The 19,688-nt window shown below is 37.4% G+C and overlaps 1 protein-coding gene across 4 annotated transcripts; it reads left to right on the top strand.

The window, feature by feature from the left end:
- Nucleotides 1-1,582: 1,582 nt before the first annotated feature.
- On the top strand, nt 1,583-18,331 carry APOOL (apolipoprotein O like). Of its 4 annotated transcripts, XM_035541150.2 has the most exons (10): nt 1,747-1,915; nt 2,532-2,631; nt 5,965-6,066; nt 6,657-6,776; nt 8,328-8,382; nt 9,318-9,416; nt 10,565-10,656; nt 11,565-11,651; nt 12,700-12,856; nt 14,579-18,226. In XM_035541150.2, the coding sequence occupies exons 2-10, from the start codon at nt 2,629-2,631 to the stop codon at nt 14,674-14,676; spliced, it is 813 nt and encodes a 270-aa protein (XP_035397043.1). In that variant the 5' UTR covers nt 1,747-1,915; nt 2,532-2,628; the 3' UTR covers nt 14,677-18,226. The 4 variants fall into 4 exon arrangements, with proteins under 4 accessions (XP_035397042.1, XP_035397043.1, XP_035397041.1 ...); XM_035541149.2 differs by lacking the exons at nt 1,747-1,915; nt 2,532-2,631 and adding an exon at nt 1,583-1,667 and having other exon boundaries at nt 14,579-18,223; XM_035541148.2 differs by lacking the exons at nt 1,747-1,915; nt 2,532-2,631 and adding an exon at nt 2,183-2,287 and having other exon boundaries at nt 14,579-18,224.
- The last annotated feature ends 1,357 nt before the right edge of the window (nt 18,332-19,688 follow it).

The following is a 19,688-nucleotide window of genomic DNA, read 5'->3' as shown; positions in this document are numbered from 1 at the left end:
AAAAATCTATAGCGCCTTGTATAAAAATCATGGAGACTCCATGACCCGTGGGCATTTTTTGTTTACAAGCAGTATGTATATATGTATTAGAGGCAGAACTGTTATTTATCACAAAATTATGTTGTGGTTGATTCTTTCTAAAGTAAATATATGTTTTATGTCATTATGAAAAATAAGTATTTTTAGTAAGAGCCATCTTGAAAAGTTTGAAGTGTCAAAACTTCAAATACTAGTAATCTTCCATGTTTCAGCCTTGTTTTTCTAATCAACTGTGAGATGAACTGAGAGGTCACGGTGAACCATCTGTCTATGCCAGGGAAAATGTCTGAGTTATATCACAGTTTCCGACATTCTGCAACTTTTCTCCAATTACCATCTTGCTTAAGCGCTTTTATGAGCAGATGCTCTACCACTACTGTGGTAAAGTCCCTCAGCTCACTCATGCTACAGAGATAGAAAAGTAACTGCTCTAACTGGACTAATACAGGTAAACTAGGTTTCAACCCCTGGATAATACAGTATTTCTTCAGTTTCACAACAGTATTTTTAATTTTATACTCATCTATGTTGAGAGATGATCCAATAGTTTATATAGGCAGTGAATGTTAGGTTTCTTTTTTTTCCTCTTTTCAGATGAGTTCTGTGTGAATTACTGTAACTGGCTGCGTTTTTTCTATCACAGAATTAACTTGTTAACTTTTTGTGTGTCTACAATGAAAATTTATGAATGGAAAACTTCACTGTGTGTTGCTCACTGGGCATATACCTCATGGTACATTGCACAGACGTGTAAGTTGTAAGTTGCACTGCAACATTAAAAAAGGAACATATTGCTCTTTTTTCAAAGATATTAACTTATTTAAGAGATATAGTCTGTACATTATTAAAAAGAACATTTATTCTTCCTAAATTCAAACAAAGCTTTTGTTTTGGGGAAAAAAAAGTTGTAAACTTCAGTTGTAAATTTGGACTTCAATAAACTGAATTATCTGCACTTAAATTTTCTGCTTGCGATGTTTTAGTGTGTGTGTTCTGTAATAAGTGTAATTAGAAAAAGAGTAATCAAAGTCAGGCCTCAGGCCTGGGTCCAACGCGGGCAGCAGCTGATGCACTCCCTCAGGTCCTCCAGCTGTTTGAACAACGAACCGTGGCTGCTTCCCATGAACAGTCCTGAGAAAATCGTTTTATGTTTCCTCGGTTAAAGCAAATGCAGTTTACACGGTTTTTTTCTCTCATGTTTTGAAATGGGGACACTTGGGATTTGTGCTTTGGAACTGCAGCAGTATCAGTGACCACATACCCTGACTAGAACGTTTCTAGACAGAACGTTTCCCGCAGCCAGAGGACGTAACGGTGACAGAGACACAGCTCGGTTATCAGCTCGCCACAGGCCCGACCCCTGCGCTGCTCGGCTATCTGAGCGCTCAAGGCGCTGTGGGCCCGGCCAGCACCCGGCACAGGGAGCGCAGCTGAGGGAGCACCGCAGGTGGCAACAACCTTGCAGCCTCCCCCGCCCCGTCTGCTCGACACGTCGGCGGCGGGCTCCCGGGCCTCTGCCGCCTCAGGGGCCTCGGCGCCCCGCCCGGCGCGGGAGGAGCCCGGGGCCGCGTCCGAGTGCCCGGCCCGCCCCGCGGCCGCCAGGGGCTGTCGCTAAGATGGCGACCAAGGTGAGTGCCGCCTGGCGGGGGGAGGGCGCTGCCGCGGCGGCTCCCCGGGTCCGGGTCTCCCCGCTTTCCGCCGGGAGGCACCCGCGGCCCGGGGGGAAGCTTGAGGGCACCCCGGGGCCTCCTGCGGCCCTCGAGGGCTCCCGGCAGAGCGCTCCCCGCCGGCCCCGCGCCGCTTTTCGCCAGCGGCGCCGCTCCCGGCCAGGAGGCGGCCCCAGCCCCAGCCCCGGGACGCGCCGGAGGCTGCACGGGTCGGGCGCCGCTTGGCTGGGGAGGCGCAGGGGGGAGGCCGCGGGGTGTGCTGTGGGCAGGCCGCCGTGCCGCTCGTGTGGCCCCATGCGGCTCCTGCGCGGCTTCTCCACTCCGGGGGTGGGAGCAGGAGGCTGGAGCGCGGGGCAGCTGAGGTGAAGGGGCAGTGGGAGTTAGGAGGCCTCGGCATCGCGCTTCTCCGTTACGGAACGGGTGCCAGAAAGAGCTGGCTGCAGAGCTGGTGCGTTGTGCCCAGGGAATAAAAGGAGTGTTTCTCTTCTGGCTGTTCTCCGTCTACCTACGGCTTTCTGAGATGCCTTCCGCTCCTTACTCAAGAGATGAAATATCGTCGTAACTTGCTTGTTACTAGAATTGTAAGGGTAGTACATCACTGAAGCTCGCTGTTACAAACTAACTTGGTCACAAGTACCTAAAATGTTTTTAATTGTGGATAATATAGTGTGTTTTAACAGGGCAAAATGTGCCTGTAGAGATCAAGGCTTTCTCTCATATATGTACGTGGGTTTTCCAGTCTTCACAGTTCAGTTGAGGAATAGGTTGCTCACACGTGAATCTTCATACTTCTACGAAGTGTTTACAATGCCTGTATGTCTGCAGGGAGAGACATGATGCAAAGGAGGACAGCCGAGAGAATGGAAACAGAGCCTTTTACCTTAGGCTGTACCTGAAAAAGGAAGCCATTTGGCTTCACCATATGGTTGGTGATCCTGAAGTAATATCGTTGAGTACATAGATTTGAATGATTCAGTACCTTTGGATAAGTGACACAAATTTGTGTGTTGTTAATTACTGTGAAAAAAAATAATAGATTTCCATTGTCATTGTTTTCCCTCTCCATGGGTTACCCTCTGGCAGACAAAGATCAAAAACAAATCCAGAGTTTAAGTTAAGTTGAGTTGAAGTAGAAGGACACTTTGTTGCACCTGTGTGAGATTTTTTTTAGTTGTCTTTAGAGACTTGTAAATAAATACATATATGAACTAAAGCTTCTTACGATCTTCCTGTCTCGATTAACTTCTGGGAAAAATAAAAAGGATCAGAGACAGTTTTCTGCTCCAAATCAAGACATCTAAGCGATAGCAGAAAACTATAAGCCTATGCCTATCATTCGTTTAATAACACCTCTCCAATGAAAAAGTGGCATGAAGCAGCTGCTAAAATTTTAATCTCATTTTAATCTGGCTAGTAGATTCTGGTTTTGTGACAGAGAAGGCGTACGTAAGATAGACACATGCATCAGGCTTTTGCATATAGCCCACTTCTTTGATTTCCTCTGGTCATTTGGAAGTTAGCACCTGCCTTCAGGAGAAGTTCCTTTGTTTGTGCACCAATTCTTGAAGCAGAATTGTGCATTTGTGGAATTTCAGTGAGAAACTACTTATGTCTGGGAGATTAGCATAAATGGAATATGTGGTTTTATTGGCCTTTCATTTGTATTCTGCATCTTTTGAGTTGAAGGTAGGGAGTTCTTTACAGAGATGAAGCTTTTTAGCTTTTTTAAATATAAAATGTATTTTTGATCTTTGATAAGATTCTAACACTTTGAAGTAGACTGTTTGAAATGTACAGAGACTTAAAGCCAAAATTATCCAGATATATTTGACAGCTTTATTGCTATATTTTGATCAGTTTTACTCTAGTTCTACTACTAAAATGCATAGCTGTAACAATGTTCTGCTAGAGAGCATATTTTTCATCATAGCATATGTTTTACCAGCAAATAATTGCTCTTCAGTCTTCTCATGAAAAATAGTGCCATGTCTGTTAGGTTGTGCAGTTCAGTGCTTTGAACCAACCGATGGGCTTTTTATACCTGTGAAGAAACAACTTATTGGTATGTGTTGCAGCATGGTAGGAGGATTACAGGAAATCTTTTGACCATTACCATTCCCTTTTTTTTTTTGTTTGCTTGTTTTTTCCTTTTTTTCCTATCTAGGGCATGAAGGCGTGTAACTGGTGATATCTGTAATTCTGATGGTGTTTAGATCTATCTTCATGTTGAATTTATCTCCAGAAAGTGTCATCTGGGCTCATGGTTTTTATAACTTCTGGTGTTCAGCTCTGTTGCCATTAGGGACTGAGTCATTTTCTTCTGTTATTTTCATAGGGCTTAGGTCAGAGCATTAATTCAGATAACAGAAGAACTATTATTAAAATGCAGAGCAGATGTTGAGCTAAAGTCTTTCAATTTTGTTTTTTTAAAGGCAAATTCAAATATTTCCCAAGTTTATTAGCGAGAGTTTTTTTGTTGTTTTGAATCTGTAATTGACAGAAATTCTGGAGTTGTTTTACTGATTGACTGTGCAATTCCAGCATGTTTACAGCCTGCAGATGTTTTTTTTTTTTCTTTCCTAGCCTTTGATAGGACTACATGATCCTGTAGTTTCTTAGTTCTCTTAGTAAGTAAGTTCTTAGTAAGTAAGTAAGTAAGTAAGTACTTAGTAAGTTCTCTAAGTAGTCTCTTAGTCTTGAAGATATCATAGGTAAATTATCTTATTTTAATAAAATATTTTTAAGAAATTCATAATAAATTAAAAATACCTTAGCTAATTTACGTCTTTTTAATATATGTAGTAATTCAACAAAGAAGAGGATAACTCACTGTAGTGAAGCCCACTGAATGTAGGTGAAGTTCTCCTCGGTTCTTTGTGACTTCCATGGAAAAGAGTGAAACCTTCTTGGAGTGGTTGTGCCAACAGAAGCGTTAGGTGGTAGAGCTGGTTTTTAAACATTTATGCATTTGTCTTCAGGCACCCAAAAGTAAAGCAGTTAGTGTCAGTCAGGAATTGGACTGCTTTCAGCATTCATATTTTGTCTTCCTGTGTTACACTTAGAAAGTCACAGCAGAGTTTGTAGTGCTAAAACGACTTAATCAGGTTTAAGTGAACAACATAACTTTTTTGTGCTTTCTCACTTTTAAATTGTACTTTCCTTCTTGTATCTACTGAAAACTGATATGCTGGCTTGGTAGCACCTTGTACTGAAATAGGTTATCTGAATTACAGTACATCTGAAATAGTTTTCTTTAATAATATAAAAGCCAGGCCTTTCCTTGAGGACTGTTGTACCTCATGGAGCATCTTCTGTAGGCTGTGCCATTTCGCTCCCTGCAATATTATCTCAAGGACAGTTATTGTGTTAATTGCTTCATACTGTGACTATTGCCATCCTCTTCCACCTATTTGCTGCATTCTGGGGGTTTCCAGTGCTAGGAAAGCTCCTGAGCACCCCCAGGGCCTCCTGGGGACGTTCTGGGGTTGCCTGGGGTGTGGTGAGATGGCAGTGGTGAGCGCAGCGTGCTTAGTGCACCTCCAATTGGAAAGTTAAGGCAGTGAGGTAAAAAAAAAAAAAAAAAAAAAAAAAAAAGTTTATATGGAGCTGTATTTGAATTTAAGCTTTGTGTAACATAAGCTATTTTTTTCCAACTTTAATGTTCGAAGTAGACTTGAAGCTATCGTGACCAAGCTTAATGTTGGTAAATTGCATTGCAAGTGACATGATTTGAAAGGTTAAGGAGACAGTTCTTTATTCCAGTTCTTGCATTGTATTTTTGCTTATTGTTGACGTGCAGTTTTTCCAAAGAGACAACAGTTGAACCATTCTCTGACTTGGAAAGGAGATGACATATTGGCTGACATCATGGGGAATTCCTGTAAATAAAATTGAGGTGTTTTTTGCTGCAATAAAGATGTCATTCATTGACTTGGAGTACTTATACATTGACTAGATTAGAAATTAATTTATCATAATGGATGACGAAAGCATTAAAGTTGCGTTGATCATAAAATCCTCCCCCGTATTTTAGATAGAACTGTTGTTCTGGGTGATTCCTAGCTTTTTCTTTACCACTGGTATTTCAGAAAGTGTTCGTAATATGGGGAGGTTTTTGAAAGTATGCCATTTTAAAAAGATTTTGAAAGTGACTAATTTAATCCCATATTTGATCAAGCACAATACTATAGTAAAATTCAGATTGTATTGGAGTGAAGTTTTTATTTCTACATTGACTCCCTTTTTTCATCTGTCTCAGGTGGTAAAGCTGGCAGCTGTTTCTTCTGGTCTACCATTTGCATGTACTGTATATGCAGCAACAGAAAAGGAATCCAAAAGTCAGCTGGTGAAGCCAAATCAAGTAAGAGTTTGTCATTCTTGAAAAGGATGCTAGAAAAATCTACAAATATCTTTTCACTGATTTTTATTACCCAGTAAATAAAATACATACTTGAGTGTTATGTGATACTATACATTACCTCCTAAATAATTGGCCTCTACAGCACAAATAAAACAGAGTGTAAGTTAGTGAGGTTTTATCTCATTTTGATTATTACATTATTTCCAGACTGAAGCCAGGTAAAGTAAAAGAGTATAATACTTGCTCGTAAGTCTTTTCCTATTGTACAGTTTCTAGCAATAAATTACATGCATCTTACAACTCTTCTGGCTTATGCTTTTTATGAATAAAATATATTTTTATCATACTCAGTAATTCTACTTCTTGGAACCTGTACAATACTTCCTGTTTTTATTGTTGAAGAATTAACCTGTAGTCACACTTGTGTAATGCAATTTTCTGAATGTAAAAGAGCATGCTTTAATATGCAGACATTGCTGTAATTGGAAGACTAAAGATTTGTGGTCTTGAAAAACACTATTCAGTGTAAATAAATACTAGTCAGTGTACGAAACAGTCTCCCTGCAGTCCAGTGATGCTTTTCTTTCCAGCTTCCAATTTACAGCTCACCACTTCTGAAATTGAAATACATTGAAGAACAGCCTGGTCACCTGCAGAAGCAATTCTCTTCAGTAAGACAGGCAACTGGCCGCTACATTGGATGGTGTAAGGTAAGAAGTACCTGCATCCAAGGTTTCCTATAATTTCTGACAGCACTAGACTAAAACCTTCAAACAACATCATACTTAACTGTGTTTTTTTTGTGTTTTTTTTTCCTCAGTTTCTTGTATTAGGAAAGACCTGTAATTTAGGATGCAAAAATGAACCCTTCTCTCATTGTTCTCTACTGTTCTTTTAATAGGGAACCTGTGCATTCTCCCTGTTTTCCGAATCAAAAGGCAGGGAGATCAAATAGGTCCCTTTCAGTCAATACTCAAGTGGATCTAGACCAACCCACAGCGTCAAGTTCAGAAATACCTATTGCTTGACTTCTGCAGCAAGAATTACATAGGTTACTTCTCGCCAGCATAACTCTATTGCATTTGGGATTCTGAAATCCCAGGTACAGTCTCCATGGAGAGAGATTGCTGCTTTCAAAGGAGGGGTTAAAAGACCTGATTCAGGTACTTTAGGAAAGACAAACTGAGTGAATCCAGTATTACAGCTAAAGCAGGATATTACTAACTGTTCGTCAAAAATATGTCACGACTCTATTACTGAATATTCTAGTCGCAGAAGAAGATGTGATACCTGTCACCGTTCTCTTGATTGCTAGTCAATGGCAGCCTCTTACCCTGACTGCTGTTATATATGAAATGTTATGCTTGTATTTTCCTATTACAAACAAAATAGACCTGAGCAGAAAAAGACAGAAACCAAAATGTGTATGTGTATTTTCTGTCAATTCCACTTCCATTGGTCTCTGAAAATTCTGTTAGTGACTACATAACTGAAACCAGTTAGTTACAAGTCTGTATCAAACTTTTCCATGCTCTTAATTGGGAAGTGTCAGAGGTTGACTAGCAGGGACCTCTGGTGGCACAAATTCAGTGTTACTACAAATACTTTTTCAGTGATAAAACTCATGATTCTTTTTATTAATCTCATAAAGAACATGTATTTACTTGATTTGTGTAGCAATCTGAGGACAAATATACTAATAATAGGATAAGGAAAAACTTGTAATTAAGTTGACTGATTTGAAAGGAGTAACGCAAACTAGTTGAGTGCGCTTCTTAAACCAAATGAGTATTGCATATCTTCAGCGAAACTGAGCACCATTTTCACAATCTAAAAGACGAAGTCAGAGAAACTTATCCAATAAAGCAGGGAAAGAGGAGATTGTATTTTATAATTGAATTTTCTTATGTTACACAGCTGGCGTCCAGATGTTTTCCTGCACTACAGTCTTGTTGGTTAAACACAAAGATGTTAATTTTGAAAATGCTCTCATTATATTAAAGAGAAATTGTTTAATTACATATGGATGGAAGTTTTTAAAAAAAATACGAGTTTGGTAGTCAAACAGAATAATCTCAATATAGCTACTGTAGAAGTTCACTAATCTGTTCTATTGGTTTTTTTGTTTGTTTTTTTTGAAAAGTTACATTATGTTTATTTATCTCACCGTTTTGAGCCTTATGTACCTACTGGCTAGTTCTATACTGAAAACGTCTACTTTTGCAAAGTATTGACGTTTATTTTATTTTACTTTTTTATAGGATGCTTTTTTGTGTGTTAAAAATGGAATAATGGATTCAATTCAGTTTGGGAAAGGTAGGCCTGTCGCATAGTTCTGAATTGAACATTTTCTGTTGATTCTTCTAGCAACTTAGAAAATCGGTCAAAACAGTAAATTGTACTTAAAGAGGAAAAAAAGGGATGGAAGGAGACCGCGCTGGGATATTTTTGAGAGGTGTAAAAAAAGGTTACTAGAGCCACTGCTAATTCATTATATCACTGTGGAGTTTCACTTCTGTCCTCAAGTGAGAGAATTGACCAACTAAGTAGTATTTCTTATTCCTTTGATTTTTCTTATTCCTTTGTTTTTTCCATGTTTTGAGATCTTGTGATATATTTTGTTTTTGCAGATTTAGAATTTTGTGTGGACTGTCAAAACATTAGATTTTATTGTGATTGTGATGAGAGAAGGTACAGAGAATATCTCCTGTTGCCTTGCACTCTGCAGAATGTTTTTTGAAGTTTGAGGAAGGGAGTGACTCTCGAGTAGGTAGCACATAGGCCGTGCTAACTCTTATTTTAATTTGTAAACTTTTGAGTATAGAGTTAAATAATTGCACAAGTCTGAAACTACAGATAAGAGTAATTTTCTGTAACAGTGATATACTGGGCAATTCAAAAATATTTATTGTCTTAATTCATCTGTATTAACTCACAGTAAAATCCCAACTTAAAGCTGTTTTCCTTTTTGTTTCTTAAGGATTAACATTGTATAAAAAGTAAAGTACCTAAGGAGGAAAATTGATGAGTTTACTGCTGTGCTTTGAGGACTGGGATTCTGGTCCTGGCTAACGCAGACTTCAGATTGTGCATCTGGAAAATAAGGCATCTTCATTCGTTAACACAAACTCCAGTGTTGGACTGTTTTCAGTTTTGGATATTTATAATTGTACTTCCACCTTTATTTCCTAAGTTGGAAATAAAAGATAAAGAGTAATGTTGAATTACTATACTTTTTTTTTTTTCCTAAGATACTTATGTTTACCTGAAGAATCCACCACCAGAATTTCTTCCCAAAGTTGGCATAATTACAATATCAGGCCTAGCTGGTATAGTGCTGGCGAGAAAAGGTAGGATTGGGGTTTTGGTTTTGCTTATTTTCATCATTGATGTGTTGACTATTTAGCATGTACTAATTTTAATGGTCAAAAGGTTTTTCTAAAATTGAGGAAAAAGCTAACTAGTACTTACATAAAATCCTTCCTGATAAATTCACAGGACATCATTAAATGTTTCTTTAAGATGCTGAGACCCACTAGAGCAAGATTATATAGCCGGTTTTGATGCTGGAATTGACAGCAATTCACTTGATTTGAGTTTGTTCATTATTGGTTTTCAATGTGTGTGTGTATGGGAAGGAATTTGGAGACAAATTAATAAGTAAGATTGTTGAGTATAGTGAAAACAAAGAGAATCTAAAGAGAAGTACGTACTACAGATTGTTGGCGTTTGGCTACCAGGTATGAGAGAATATACATCAGGAGGCATGACTTCAGCAACTTTGAAGTCAAAAGGGGAATTTCGGACTTAGAGCATCCTCTTTTTTCAAGATAAATATTAAAGGAATAATACTTACCCTGCTAGAAAATACTGCTCAGAAAATGTTCATCTGTAATACCTGAGTGCACATGTGTTTTCTGAATATTTTGCAAAGCAAATGAGTTCATCAAGATTTTGGCAGATTACTAAAGGGGTTCTTATTGTATCCCTATTGCTTTTCAGTGGACAGGCATTAAAAAAAAAAAAAAAGGATTTAAGAATCTGCTATCAGGGCTTCTCTTCTTGTCAGCAAACAAATTCCTGAGAATGGCCCAGCCATTCTGACGTTGGAATAAAGAGGCCCAAGTTTTCAGGTTTCTGTCTTCTCCAAATTCTACATACAGTCTGCGTCCTTGAGAGAGTGTGCATGGAACTACTGAAGAACCACTGCAGCTCCTAACTGACACAGACATTCTTCTCATTTTTCACGGTTTCGGAAAATCTGGTCTGGGATTGCTTCATATTCAGGAAACCAACTTTGAGAGTACCAGTTCTTTCTTGCAAACCTGGCAGTTTACTGAACCGTAATCACTTTCTGCATTCCCTCCTTCTGCCATAGAGGGGATAAATTGGATATAAACAATTGTTAGGGGGTTAAACAATTGTGTTTAATTGATACTACCACTTAGCTTTATGTTACCTTAGTGTCTAATTATTTGAAATATTTGGTTTTACACAGATTCTAGATTTAAGAAAATTGCTTATCCATTGGGACTTACTACTTTAGGAATTTCAGTTTGCTACCCAGCTCAGTCAGTACTAATTGCTAAGGTAAGTTTCCTCGTGTTTTAATATTGAATATTGAATTAACAGTGAATTTAGTGACAGCATTACAATTTCACTTGATTTAAGTGTCAGTCTTTGGGCACCCTTACATTACTAAACTGCTAAGAGTTTTCATTTGTTTGTTTGTTTTTCTTATATACAAATCAATGAGGATTACAGTTTCTCAAGAGTCATTGGGGGACTTCCTTGACTCATTGTTTTAAAACTTACATGTCAGGGTTGGAAGACTCAGAAATGAATAGGAATGCTACAGTGTACATCATAACCTAGCTCTGGAAGCTAAGTCCTTGTTTCCTGTCTGCTTACATTATGCTTCAACACTTTTTTTTGTGGTTTTAGCTGTGAAATACTCTGTATCTACAGAACAATTCTAACATTTCCCCTTATTCAATGCAGTATTATAAAATTACTTTTCTAAAATGTGAAAGATTGAAGGGTTTGGACATTTTAAAGCAAAGAATTGTTTGCTTCCATGGGCCAGGTCATCTTTTGAAGTTTTTTTCCCTTTTGTATTACTGTCTTTGATCATGTCCAAAATAGTGAGGCAAGTCTGGATTCCTTTAAAGCTGGTGTTCCAGTCTGTTGTGCTAACATTTACAGAACACTGTTCTCTGACAGGGTTTTGATTTTATTTGGAGTAGATGTATATATCTTTATTTTGAATAGATAAGTATATATATGAATGCTTCCTGTGGATTTCTAACAGCGATGTAAATGCTATTTAGGATTTGCTTGACGTAAGAGAAATAGGGACTAGATTTTGAAAAGCAGATGATTACAATATGTCTTAACTCAGTATGGTGTTGAGCATGTTCTCATCGAAATAAGATGTTGCATTTGAATGGTTAGAGCTGCTATTAAATTGCGGGTTGTTTTTTTTTTTTTTCAAATAGGTAACAGGGAAAAAGGTATTTTCTGCAGGCCATCAAATCTATGGGGCAGTACGATCACTGTGGGCAAAGAAGGAGGATGTCTCCAAGGTAGGCTTTCTGAAGTAATGACCATAACTCATAAATGCAAAGGGAGAAAAAAGTAAATGAGAAGGTCAAGTACCATTCTGCTGGTAAGTATAATCAGTAAGATTACTGATAGCGTTAAGGGAGGCGCAAAAACTCTTCTGATATTTTTGTAATTTCAGTGTTTAGTTAATGTAAGATTTGTTACACCTTTCGGACCAATATACGCTCAGATCCTCTGTATGCTTCCACAAGCACACAGGTGCACAAGAGAAGAGTGAGTTTCTCTTAGAGCTCATTTTGAGCTTGGCAAAAGTTAACCCATTCTGTTTCAAGGTTTGGTCCTAAGGAGACCACTGAATTTAAGATAGAGAAGATACATAGAATTAGCACAGATATGACTAATTTGTTTTTAAACATATCAGTGAAGGTAATTCCACAATCCTTTCAGGAAGTCTGTTTAAATTACCCTGTGATTTAAATTGTGTTTGTCTCAGATTGAGCTTATTTTTTTTCTTGTCCTGTTCTTGTTGCAGCCATAGTGAGTAAATGGTCGTTATCCTCTTTATATTGATCTATTGCATATGGAAAATTTGTCTCTTTTTGTTTGACATTATCTTCTCCATAGAATAACCTATTACTTTATGTTACTAGGGAGATATTATTTGTCTTTCTATCTTCTGTTAACTAAGGGTAGTAAGTGTTCTGTAAGATCTAAATATTTTTTCTGTCTCGTGTAAGATTATAGATTCTTCATGTGTAAAGAACAGTGACTTCTTTGTGAAGTAATTTGAGGGTCTCAAGTATAAACAGTATCAGACTGAAGTATGCACTCATGAAATTGCTTAGATGTGAATTTGAAGTTATGGTATCTGAACTGGGGGGGGTGGTTTATGCAGGTTTCTTCATGTTTGTTTTTGTTTTACAGCTGTATCCACTGTATGCAACTGACTAATATTACCAGCTGTATGTCATTGTATGATCTCATATCTGAAAATAATAACAGATAAGGTTTCAGATAACTTAATTTTGCAGTAACGTATTAAGCATTTTATTCATGTTTGGTTCACAGCTGCAGCAAGAGTCAAAATCAGTTACGCAAGAAGATAAGAAAAAGAAAGAAATTTCTAATACAAAACCTGAATCTGCTATTGAGTCAAGATCATTTAATAGAACAGAATCTTCTCCAGTAGAGTCTTGGAGTACTAAAGATCCAGTGCCTTCATCAGGTGAATTAAAAATTCAAACTGTAATCTCAGTTACAACGTGCAAATCCAAGGCAGGTTCCAAATTCCTTGGATTTGTTTTGTAGTTACCCTTGCTTTAAAATGGAACAGGCTGTCATAGTGTATTATTCTTGAAAATATATTAAAGACAGAATCATTTAATAACTATATCACAGCCTCAGGGAGATAATTTTCTCACTGTGGAACCTGTCAGAGTTTGAAAATTATTATATATTTTTTGTTCTTCCTCAGTAATGTTTTCTGTCATTCCATACGGTGTGGACCATATTGCTAGCAATGAGATCATGTCATCAAGTACTTCTGTAAAATACCTACTTGACATTATCTTTCTATGCCAGAATTTAAGGATTGATTCTGGGTTTTTATTTGTGGAAACAGCTAATTTGAATTAATGCTCATTTTTCTCTGTGTTCTTTATCTTCAGATGTTGGTAAAAGAGGAATATGTAAATGACAGCTGAAGCACTGGATTTTATTTTGCTAGTTTTCTGCAGTGGTGCTTCCCATGCATCTTGAGTGTCTGGGATAATTGACTAGAACATGTCACAGCATATTTAATGTACAAGTATTTTGATAGGCCAGTTGCTAAGAGTAATAGTAGTAGAATTGCCTATTAAAGTAGAGTTGAACTTACTTCAAAATATTGTCAGATTTTGTAAGGGTGGGTTGAAAATTTTAGTTGACATGCTTGCTTGCTTCTTTCTGTTGTGCTCTTTACAAGAATGCTTTTTTTCTGGAAAGCAAAGAGAATATATTTGGATTATTCTTTTTCCCTTTCTTTTCACCATTAATACAATCACATTTTTCTTTGCTTTGCCCCTTCATTTTTTCTCATGTAGTTTGTGGAATGTTTTGATCTAAAGCTGTCTTAGATCTCTTTCACAGGTGGAATTAGTTCACATCCCTAATACAGATGTTCCCTAAATTAATTTGGTTTGTCAGTGACCTTTATTTTCATTTGTCCAAACAAAGCAAAGTTTTTAGGGGAATATAGCGCCGTTTGTTAAACCAACTGATCATGTAGCTGGACAAGATGTGGAGCAGTGTTAAGTGGCACAGTCCTAGATAAACCTGGCATTATATACACAAAGATCCTCCATAATGACAGTATCAGTAAATGTGTCAGTGTTTGTGCCTTGACATTCAGGTTGAGTGTGAGGGCTACGCATTTTACTAATCTTAGTCTTTTTGAAGTCATAAAGTGAAACTATGTAAGTGTGTTTTTCTTGATTTGGAATCCTTACCCTCTGGCTGTGAGCAGCTGTGCAGCAGCTTCAAGGAAGATTCAGCTGTGCTGGGGGGTCAGCTGTGCTCCTGGGAGCAGTGTGGGCAGAAAGAATCAAGACTTCTTCCACATCTTAAGCTTTCCCTTCCTTTCCATCTGTAGGGCAAAGCATCACTAGTTCTTCTCTCACCCTGTGGTGTTCAGGAACTCCGTCTGCAGTTGTATGCTAATAATTACAACATTACAGAATCACAGAAAGGCCGAGGTTTGAAGGGGCCTCTGAAGATCATCTAGTCCAGCCCCCCTGCCGTTACTTCATCGGTCTGTGACACAGTTTTAACCAGAATACCTGCGGTTTTGGTCATTCATAAGAGCTTAATAATTCAGTAATTCTCAAAATGTGTCAATAAGCTTTTTTTCTAGAGCTCAAAAAATTACTTAATATATTTTGTTAATATGTTTCTTTCATGTTTCTAACAGGAACAGGGAAGACGACAAAATTTAAACCTGACCCAAAACTTACGGACCATGGTCAGTCCAGCCCAGAAGATGTGGATATGTACAGTACAAGAAGCTAAGATGTCTGCTTATAAATCTTCGCAAAGTATTACAGATAAGGGGGAGGGAAGAAGGGAAGGAATGATCCTTGTGACTCATGCTTTGTGAGGTATAATTTAATCAGGTATTTTCTTATATCCCATATTGTATTATTGACTCATGATTCTGTTTAATGAATATTTAGTTTCTCACTACCAATGAGCAGTGAGAATTCACTCGTATTCAGTGTTACTAGTGTGACACTGAGAAAATGAGATTTGTCAGTGTCTTCTCACAGTGAGGTTTCTCTGTGCCAAACTTGTTAATAAATGACATTTCACAAAGGAGATTTGAAAATGTAAACGTATTTCTATACTTGAGCTCGGATTTGCACTGATAGAAGAATGTGATGGATGGGGTTAGAGAGGCTTCTTTGTTTCTTTTTCACTTTCAGCTCTGGAATGAAGTGCAACTTCTTATTGGTCTGAGTAGCCTTAAAAAATTAGTTGTTTTATCATATGATTAGCGTTATCTCTAATGCTTGTATAAACAAGTCACTTCTTTTCATTGCAAAGTCGTTTGTTATTTGCCTCTTTCACAAAGGTAAATGGAAACTGAACTTCTTGTCTTGCGTGCTTGTTTTGTGTTTAAATGTCACTTAAGTTGGGAAGCACACAACTGATCTCTAAAACATCATAGACTACGCATTAGTTTCTGCCTACTTGTAATATTTTGAAGAACTGTATGCAAATTGCTTAATCCATGAGAATGGTACTGCTTCAGTTTATATAGAGTGAATTAGCAATGTTTAGGAAATGGAAACCTGCTATAGTTTGGAGGTTTAAAGTAAGAAATGCATAAATGGTTAAAAGTGCTGACAAATCTGTAAAAACGATGAAGTAGTAGGCAGTGAGAACAGAAAGTGAGAACACCACTATGCAGACAGATGGTTTGGTTGGAAGTCTTAAACCCCAAAGAAGCACTGCTCAAATGAACATATTTTCAGCACTGGGGTATGAAGGGATATTTGTTCCTGTTCTCAATAAGAATAGGTTTCACAACCTGATTCCTTCTTCTCAGGCTGCTGCTGCAAAGGGAGGTGATTTAATACAGGCAAACAGTGTTCCTAGTGTTACTGTGGAACTAGCAAAAGTACTGAGGGGATATTGTATGATGGGATGTGCACAAAGCACAAATGATGAATAAGCAAATCACAAGCAAGGCTTTTACGGTGGCTCAGAAACAGATCTGATACTTTGGAATCCAAATTTGGGCCTATACAGAGTCCAACACAAAGTAAAGTCAGTAAATGTGAGGTTTAAAAAAGAAGATTTCAATTAGTTAAACTTGCTTGAGACACCTGAGTTAGAATGTCATGTGTTTTGTTTCTTTAATCACTTCGTAAGGCCCAGGAAACTGTCAGAGTTCAGGCAGCAATCAGAGGATATTAAGTCAGTCTTCACAGAACCGGACAAGATGCATACAGTGTTCCATCACAGAGAGAGCAGTAGAAAAATTAGATGGCTGGTTTCATATGCCATTTTCAGGGAAACATTTGAAGACATAAGGCAGGAAATGAAAGTGATGAAGAGATGGTCATTTTCAAGTGCAAGACTGGATGGCAGGTATTATCTATCTCCCTCTCTGGCCCCTTGGTCAGATTCTGGATTAAAAAAAGGCAAAACCATCTGCTCTACACCTAGATTCTATTTAAATTCTAACTTACGTCCGTCAAGTGATGTGCTAACACAAGAAGTCAACAGGAAAGGTAAGAGATGATGCAGATTTGCATTGTTTACTGTGATGACATTTTTCAGGATGCAGAGGGAAACCTTGCATAGGAATTAGTTTTCTGGGAGCAGGGGAAGAAGCTCCCTTAGATAGCTGTTAAGGAACGGGCATAGGCAGCGTGCAAAAAGCTTCCCTGTTGATTTTTTTTTCCCCAGGTTCTCTGGGATTTCTCTGTTGTTCCACATTCTCTTCTACGTGAGACAGTGATTTTGTGTGTTTGTTTTTTTTTCTATCAAGAGTTTTTGTTCAATATCCCACAGTCAAAAGCCTGGGATTAAAATTAGGGGCTTGGGTTTCTGCACTCAAATACAGCCACAGAGGATCTGCAGCCAAAGAAAACAGGACAAAAAAGTGAAAAGCTTTGCATCCTGGCTGGGTGTGTTGTCTCCTTTCAGAAAGACCATTGGTGTTTCTGTATCCTGGAAAATAGATAAGGAGTGGAATTTGTTAGTAAAACCTGGAAAATAATAGAGCATAATAGTTATTTACTAACATAAACTTCTGTTGGAGTTATTTGTCTATCTATGAGACACATGAGAAAAATTTCTAGACGTGACAAAAAAAAGATGCAGATTATTAAAGGGAAATTTGGAATATATTTGCTAGAAGGAAAGCAGCCCAAATCAGATTACTAACTTGGTTTTGTATTGGAATGATGACTGTAAATATTCGTTACTCATTCTTCTGAAAAGCGTTTATTTGTCAACTGTGAAAAGATGTCAACCCTCTTCAGATCTGGAGTTCCACATTTTATATGGCTTGTTCCAGATAACTAGAAGGAATTGTAGCCACGTCTCTGTATTAATTATGGTAAAGGTGCTGCACAATGGCTTTAAAAATGCAAATTCAAATGTACGTTTTGCCATGCTTTTGGGTCCTAATTTCAAATACGTGTTCCTCGCAATCTGCTTGTGGTGTTCATATTCTGTATGAAACCTGTTAAACAATGAAAAATTAACATAGGTACACCTGAAAAGATGTATTGGAAAATGTGGTTTTATTACTTTTTACTAAAAACACTTTTAATGATACATTTGAGAGGCTTCCATAGTAACTTAAACTTACAGCTTAACCTAAAAGTTTGATAGTTTCTGTCATATTAGAATTAGACAGTACCACAATAGAAGTAAGAATATACATTCTATTTTTTATATGATGTAAATGATATATTTCTGAAAAGTCTGTCTCTTAAAGAACTGAGTCACATGATAATATTTTATAAATATTTTTAAATTAATGCATGCTCTTTTATTTAAGATTTATTTTATTAATTACATAGAGATTTGCAATTTGTTGATTCTTATTTTTCTTTATTTACATAAAACCAATTGTGGTACTTTACTTTGTGATATCGTTGTGAAGCACCTGAAAATAAAAGGTGATAAGATGCTTTTAAACATTAAGTTTAACTTCCATGTGTTTCCTCAATTGTAGAGCAAATATTCCGTTCCTTTTCTTTAAAGTACATTGTAAATGTTAATTGATAAACATGACTAAGTCACACCCGCGTCACCAATGCTCGGAAGAAAATAACTTCATCTGTGAAGTGCTGAAACATGCATTCCTGGGACAAATCGTCAAAGCAACGTGCAGGACGTACTAATACACAGTACTCAGTTGTTTGTGCGTATGTGTTAAATTTTGAGAAGTGCTTCCATCATCTTTTCTTGATAATTTCAAGAATGCTGAAGCTCAGAACTGACAAAAAATGGCTTTTATCCATATTGGAGGAGTGGCACATATTGTTTAAGGAATGAGACAGATAGCAAATGTATTTACCTCCGTATGGCTCCATGATAATCTTCCAGGTAAAGTAATCTGCCAATCTAAGGGTTATAAATAATGTTACGCATGGTGTAAACTACAATGTAACTACCTAGACAAATTAAAAATGTGTGAACAAGTAATGGACCTGTTTTAAATGGCAGATTGTCGTTACGACTCTTGAATAACTTAGTAAATATTTTACAGATTAATTCATCGATACACCTATCTTGTAGTGACGGAGTATTTCTGAATAACATTAAATTACATGAATGTATATTCTAAATCTAAAAAGAAAGCGGGGTACTACAAAGTCTATGCTTTTAAAAAGGAGCATTACAGTGCACTAGATTGCATGTAGCTTTTATTTTAAATTGCAGGGGTTCTAGGAAGAAAAGCTCAGATAGGTGCTGATAGGAAGCTACAGTCAAGCAGATAGAGTATAACCAAAACCATTTGAGAAGTTAGCATATTATTTATATTGCCACAGTACTGATGACCTCTTCCTGTAGACCAGAGGAAATGTACAAACCAAACAAATGCTAAGGAGAAGGAAATCTAAAAGGTGGAAAATCCTGTTAGTATACTCGTTTTTTTTTTACTTGAAGAAACTTCTTTACATTTTCAAGTCTGATACCTACATCTAATTCATCTTACAAGAAAGAGTGTATCAGTACATACTAACAAGTTGTAGAAGGAGAAGAGAAAGGGAAATAAAAGTTGTAGCGATGACTTGAAAAGGGTGAAAGGGATGTGCATTTGGGCGTTCGGAGTTTGCTGAGGGGCAGAGTCAGAACCCTGTTATTCAAGATGCAACTCATTCTTTGACTTTTCAGTTATGGGCTGTAGGAAATTGCTTTTACTGATTAGAACAACTCACCTGTGTAAAAATTGCAAATTAAAAAATTCCTTCATCTTCTGTTTTAATCAAATTTGAAAGGCCTGGTGGAGGTGGAGGTGTGTGTGTATCCCACAACGTGAAGTACCTGTGTATAATGCTTAGCAGTCAGCAGTTGTGAGCTGGAGCCAGAGGGAAAATTTCATGTCAGCTGAAAGAGCAAAGCATGTGAACCGACAGGTACTTACGCTTTTGTGTTATGTCTAAAGAAAGATGACACACTTTTTCTTACTGAGGTATATGTTAATTTCTCTTTTCTTGTTTGAGAAAACACTATGTTTCTGGTATCTGTTGTGAAACAGTCTTCTGGCAGGGCTGAGAATCGGTCTTATCCCCTGCTATAAAACTGTTGGCCTTACAGTCAAAGCAGTATTGTTCTAAGAATTTACAATATGCCAGGCATTGATTTTTACAGATAATTATTTATCCTTTGAAAAATAAAGGTTAAAATGTACCTTTCTGTTACGTAACTGCATTCGGCATGTGTTCATAAGCAACTATTTCCTGTTAAACAAAGAAATCTGTGTTGGGATCTTGATTTAGAGAGAAATGTCAAGAGCATCACCATAAAAACTGTAATTTGTACTAACTTAAATTTCA

Source organism: Cygnus atratus, chromosome 13 (genome assembly GCF_013377495.2).
Source record: "Cygnus atratus isolate AKBS03 ecotype Queensland, Australia chromosome 13, CAtr_DNAZoo_HiC_assembly, whole genome shotgun sequence".
Lineage (NCBI taxonomy): Eukaryota > Metazoa > Chordata > Aves > Anseriformes > Anatidae > Cygnus > Cygnus atratus.
Note: the sequence above shows the minus strand (reverse complement) of the source record. Positions and strands in the feature narration are given on the sequence as shown.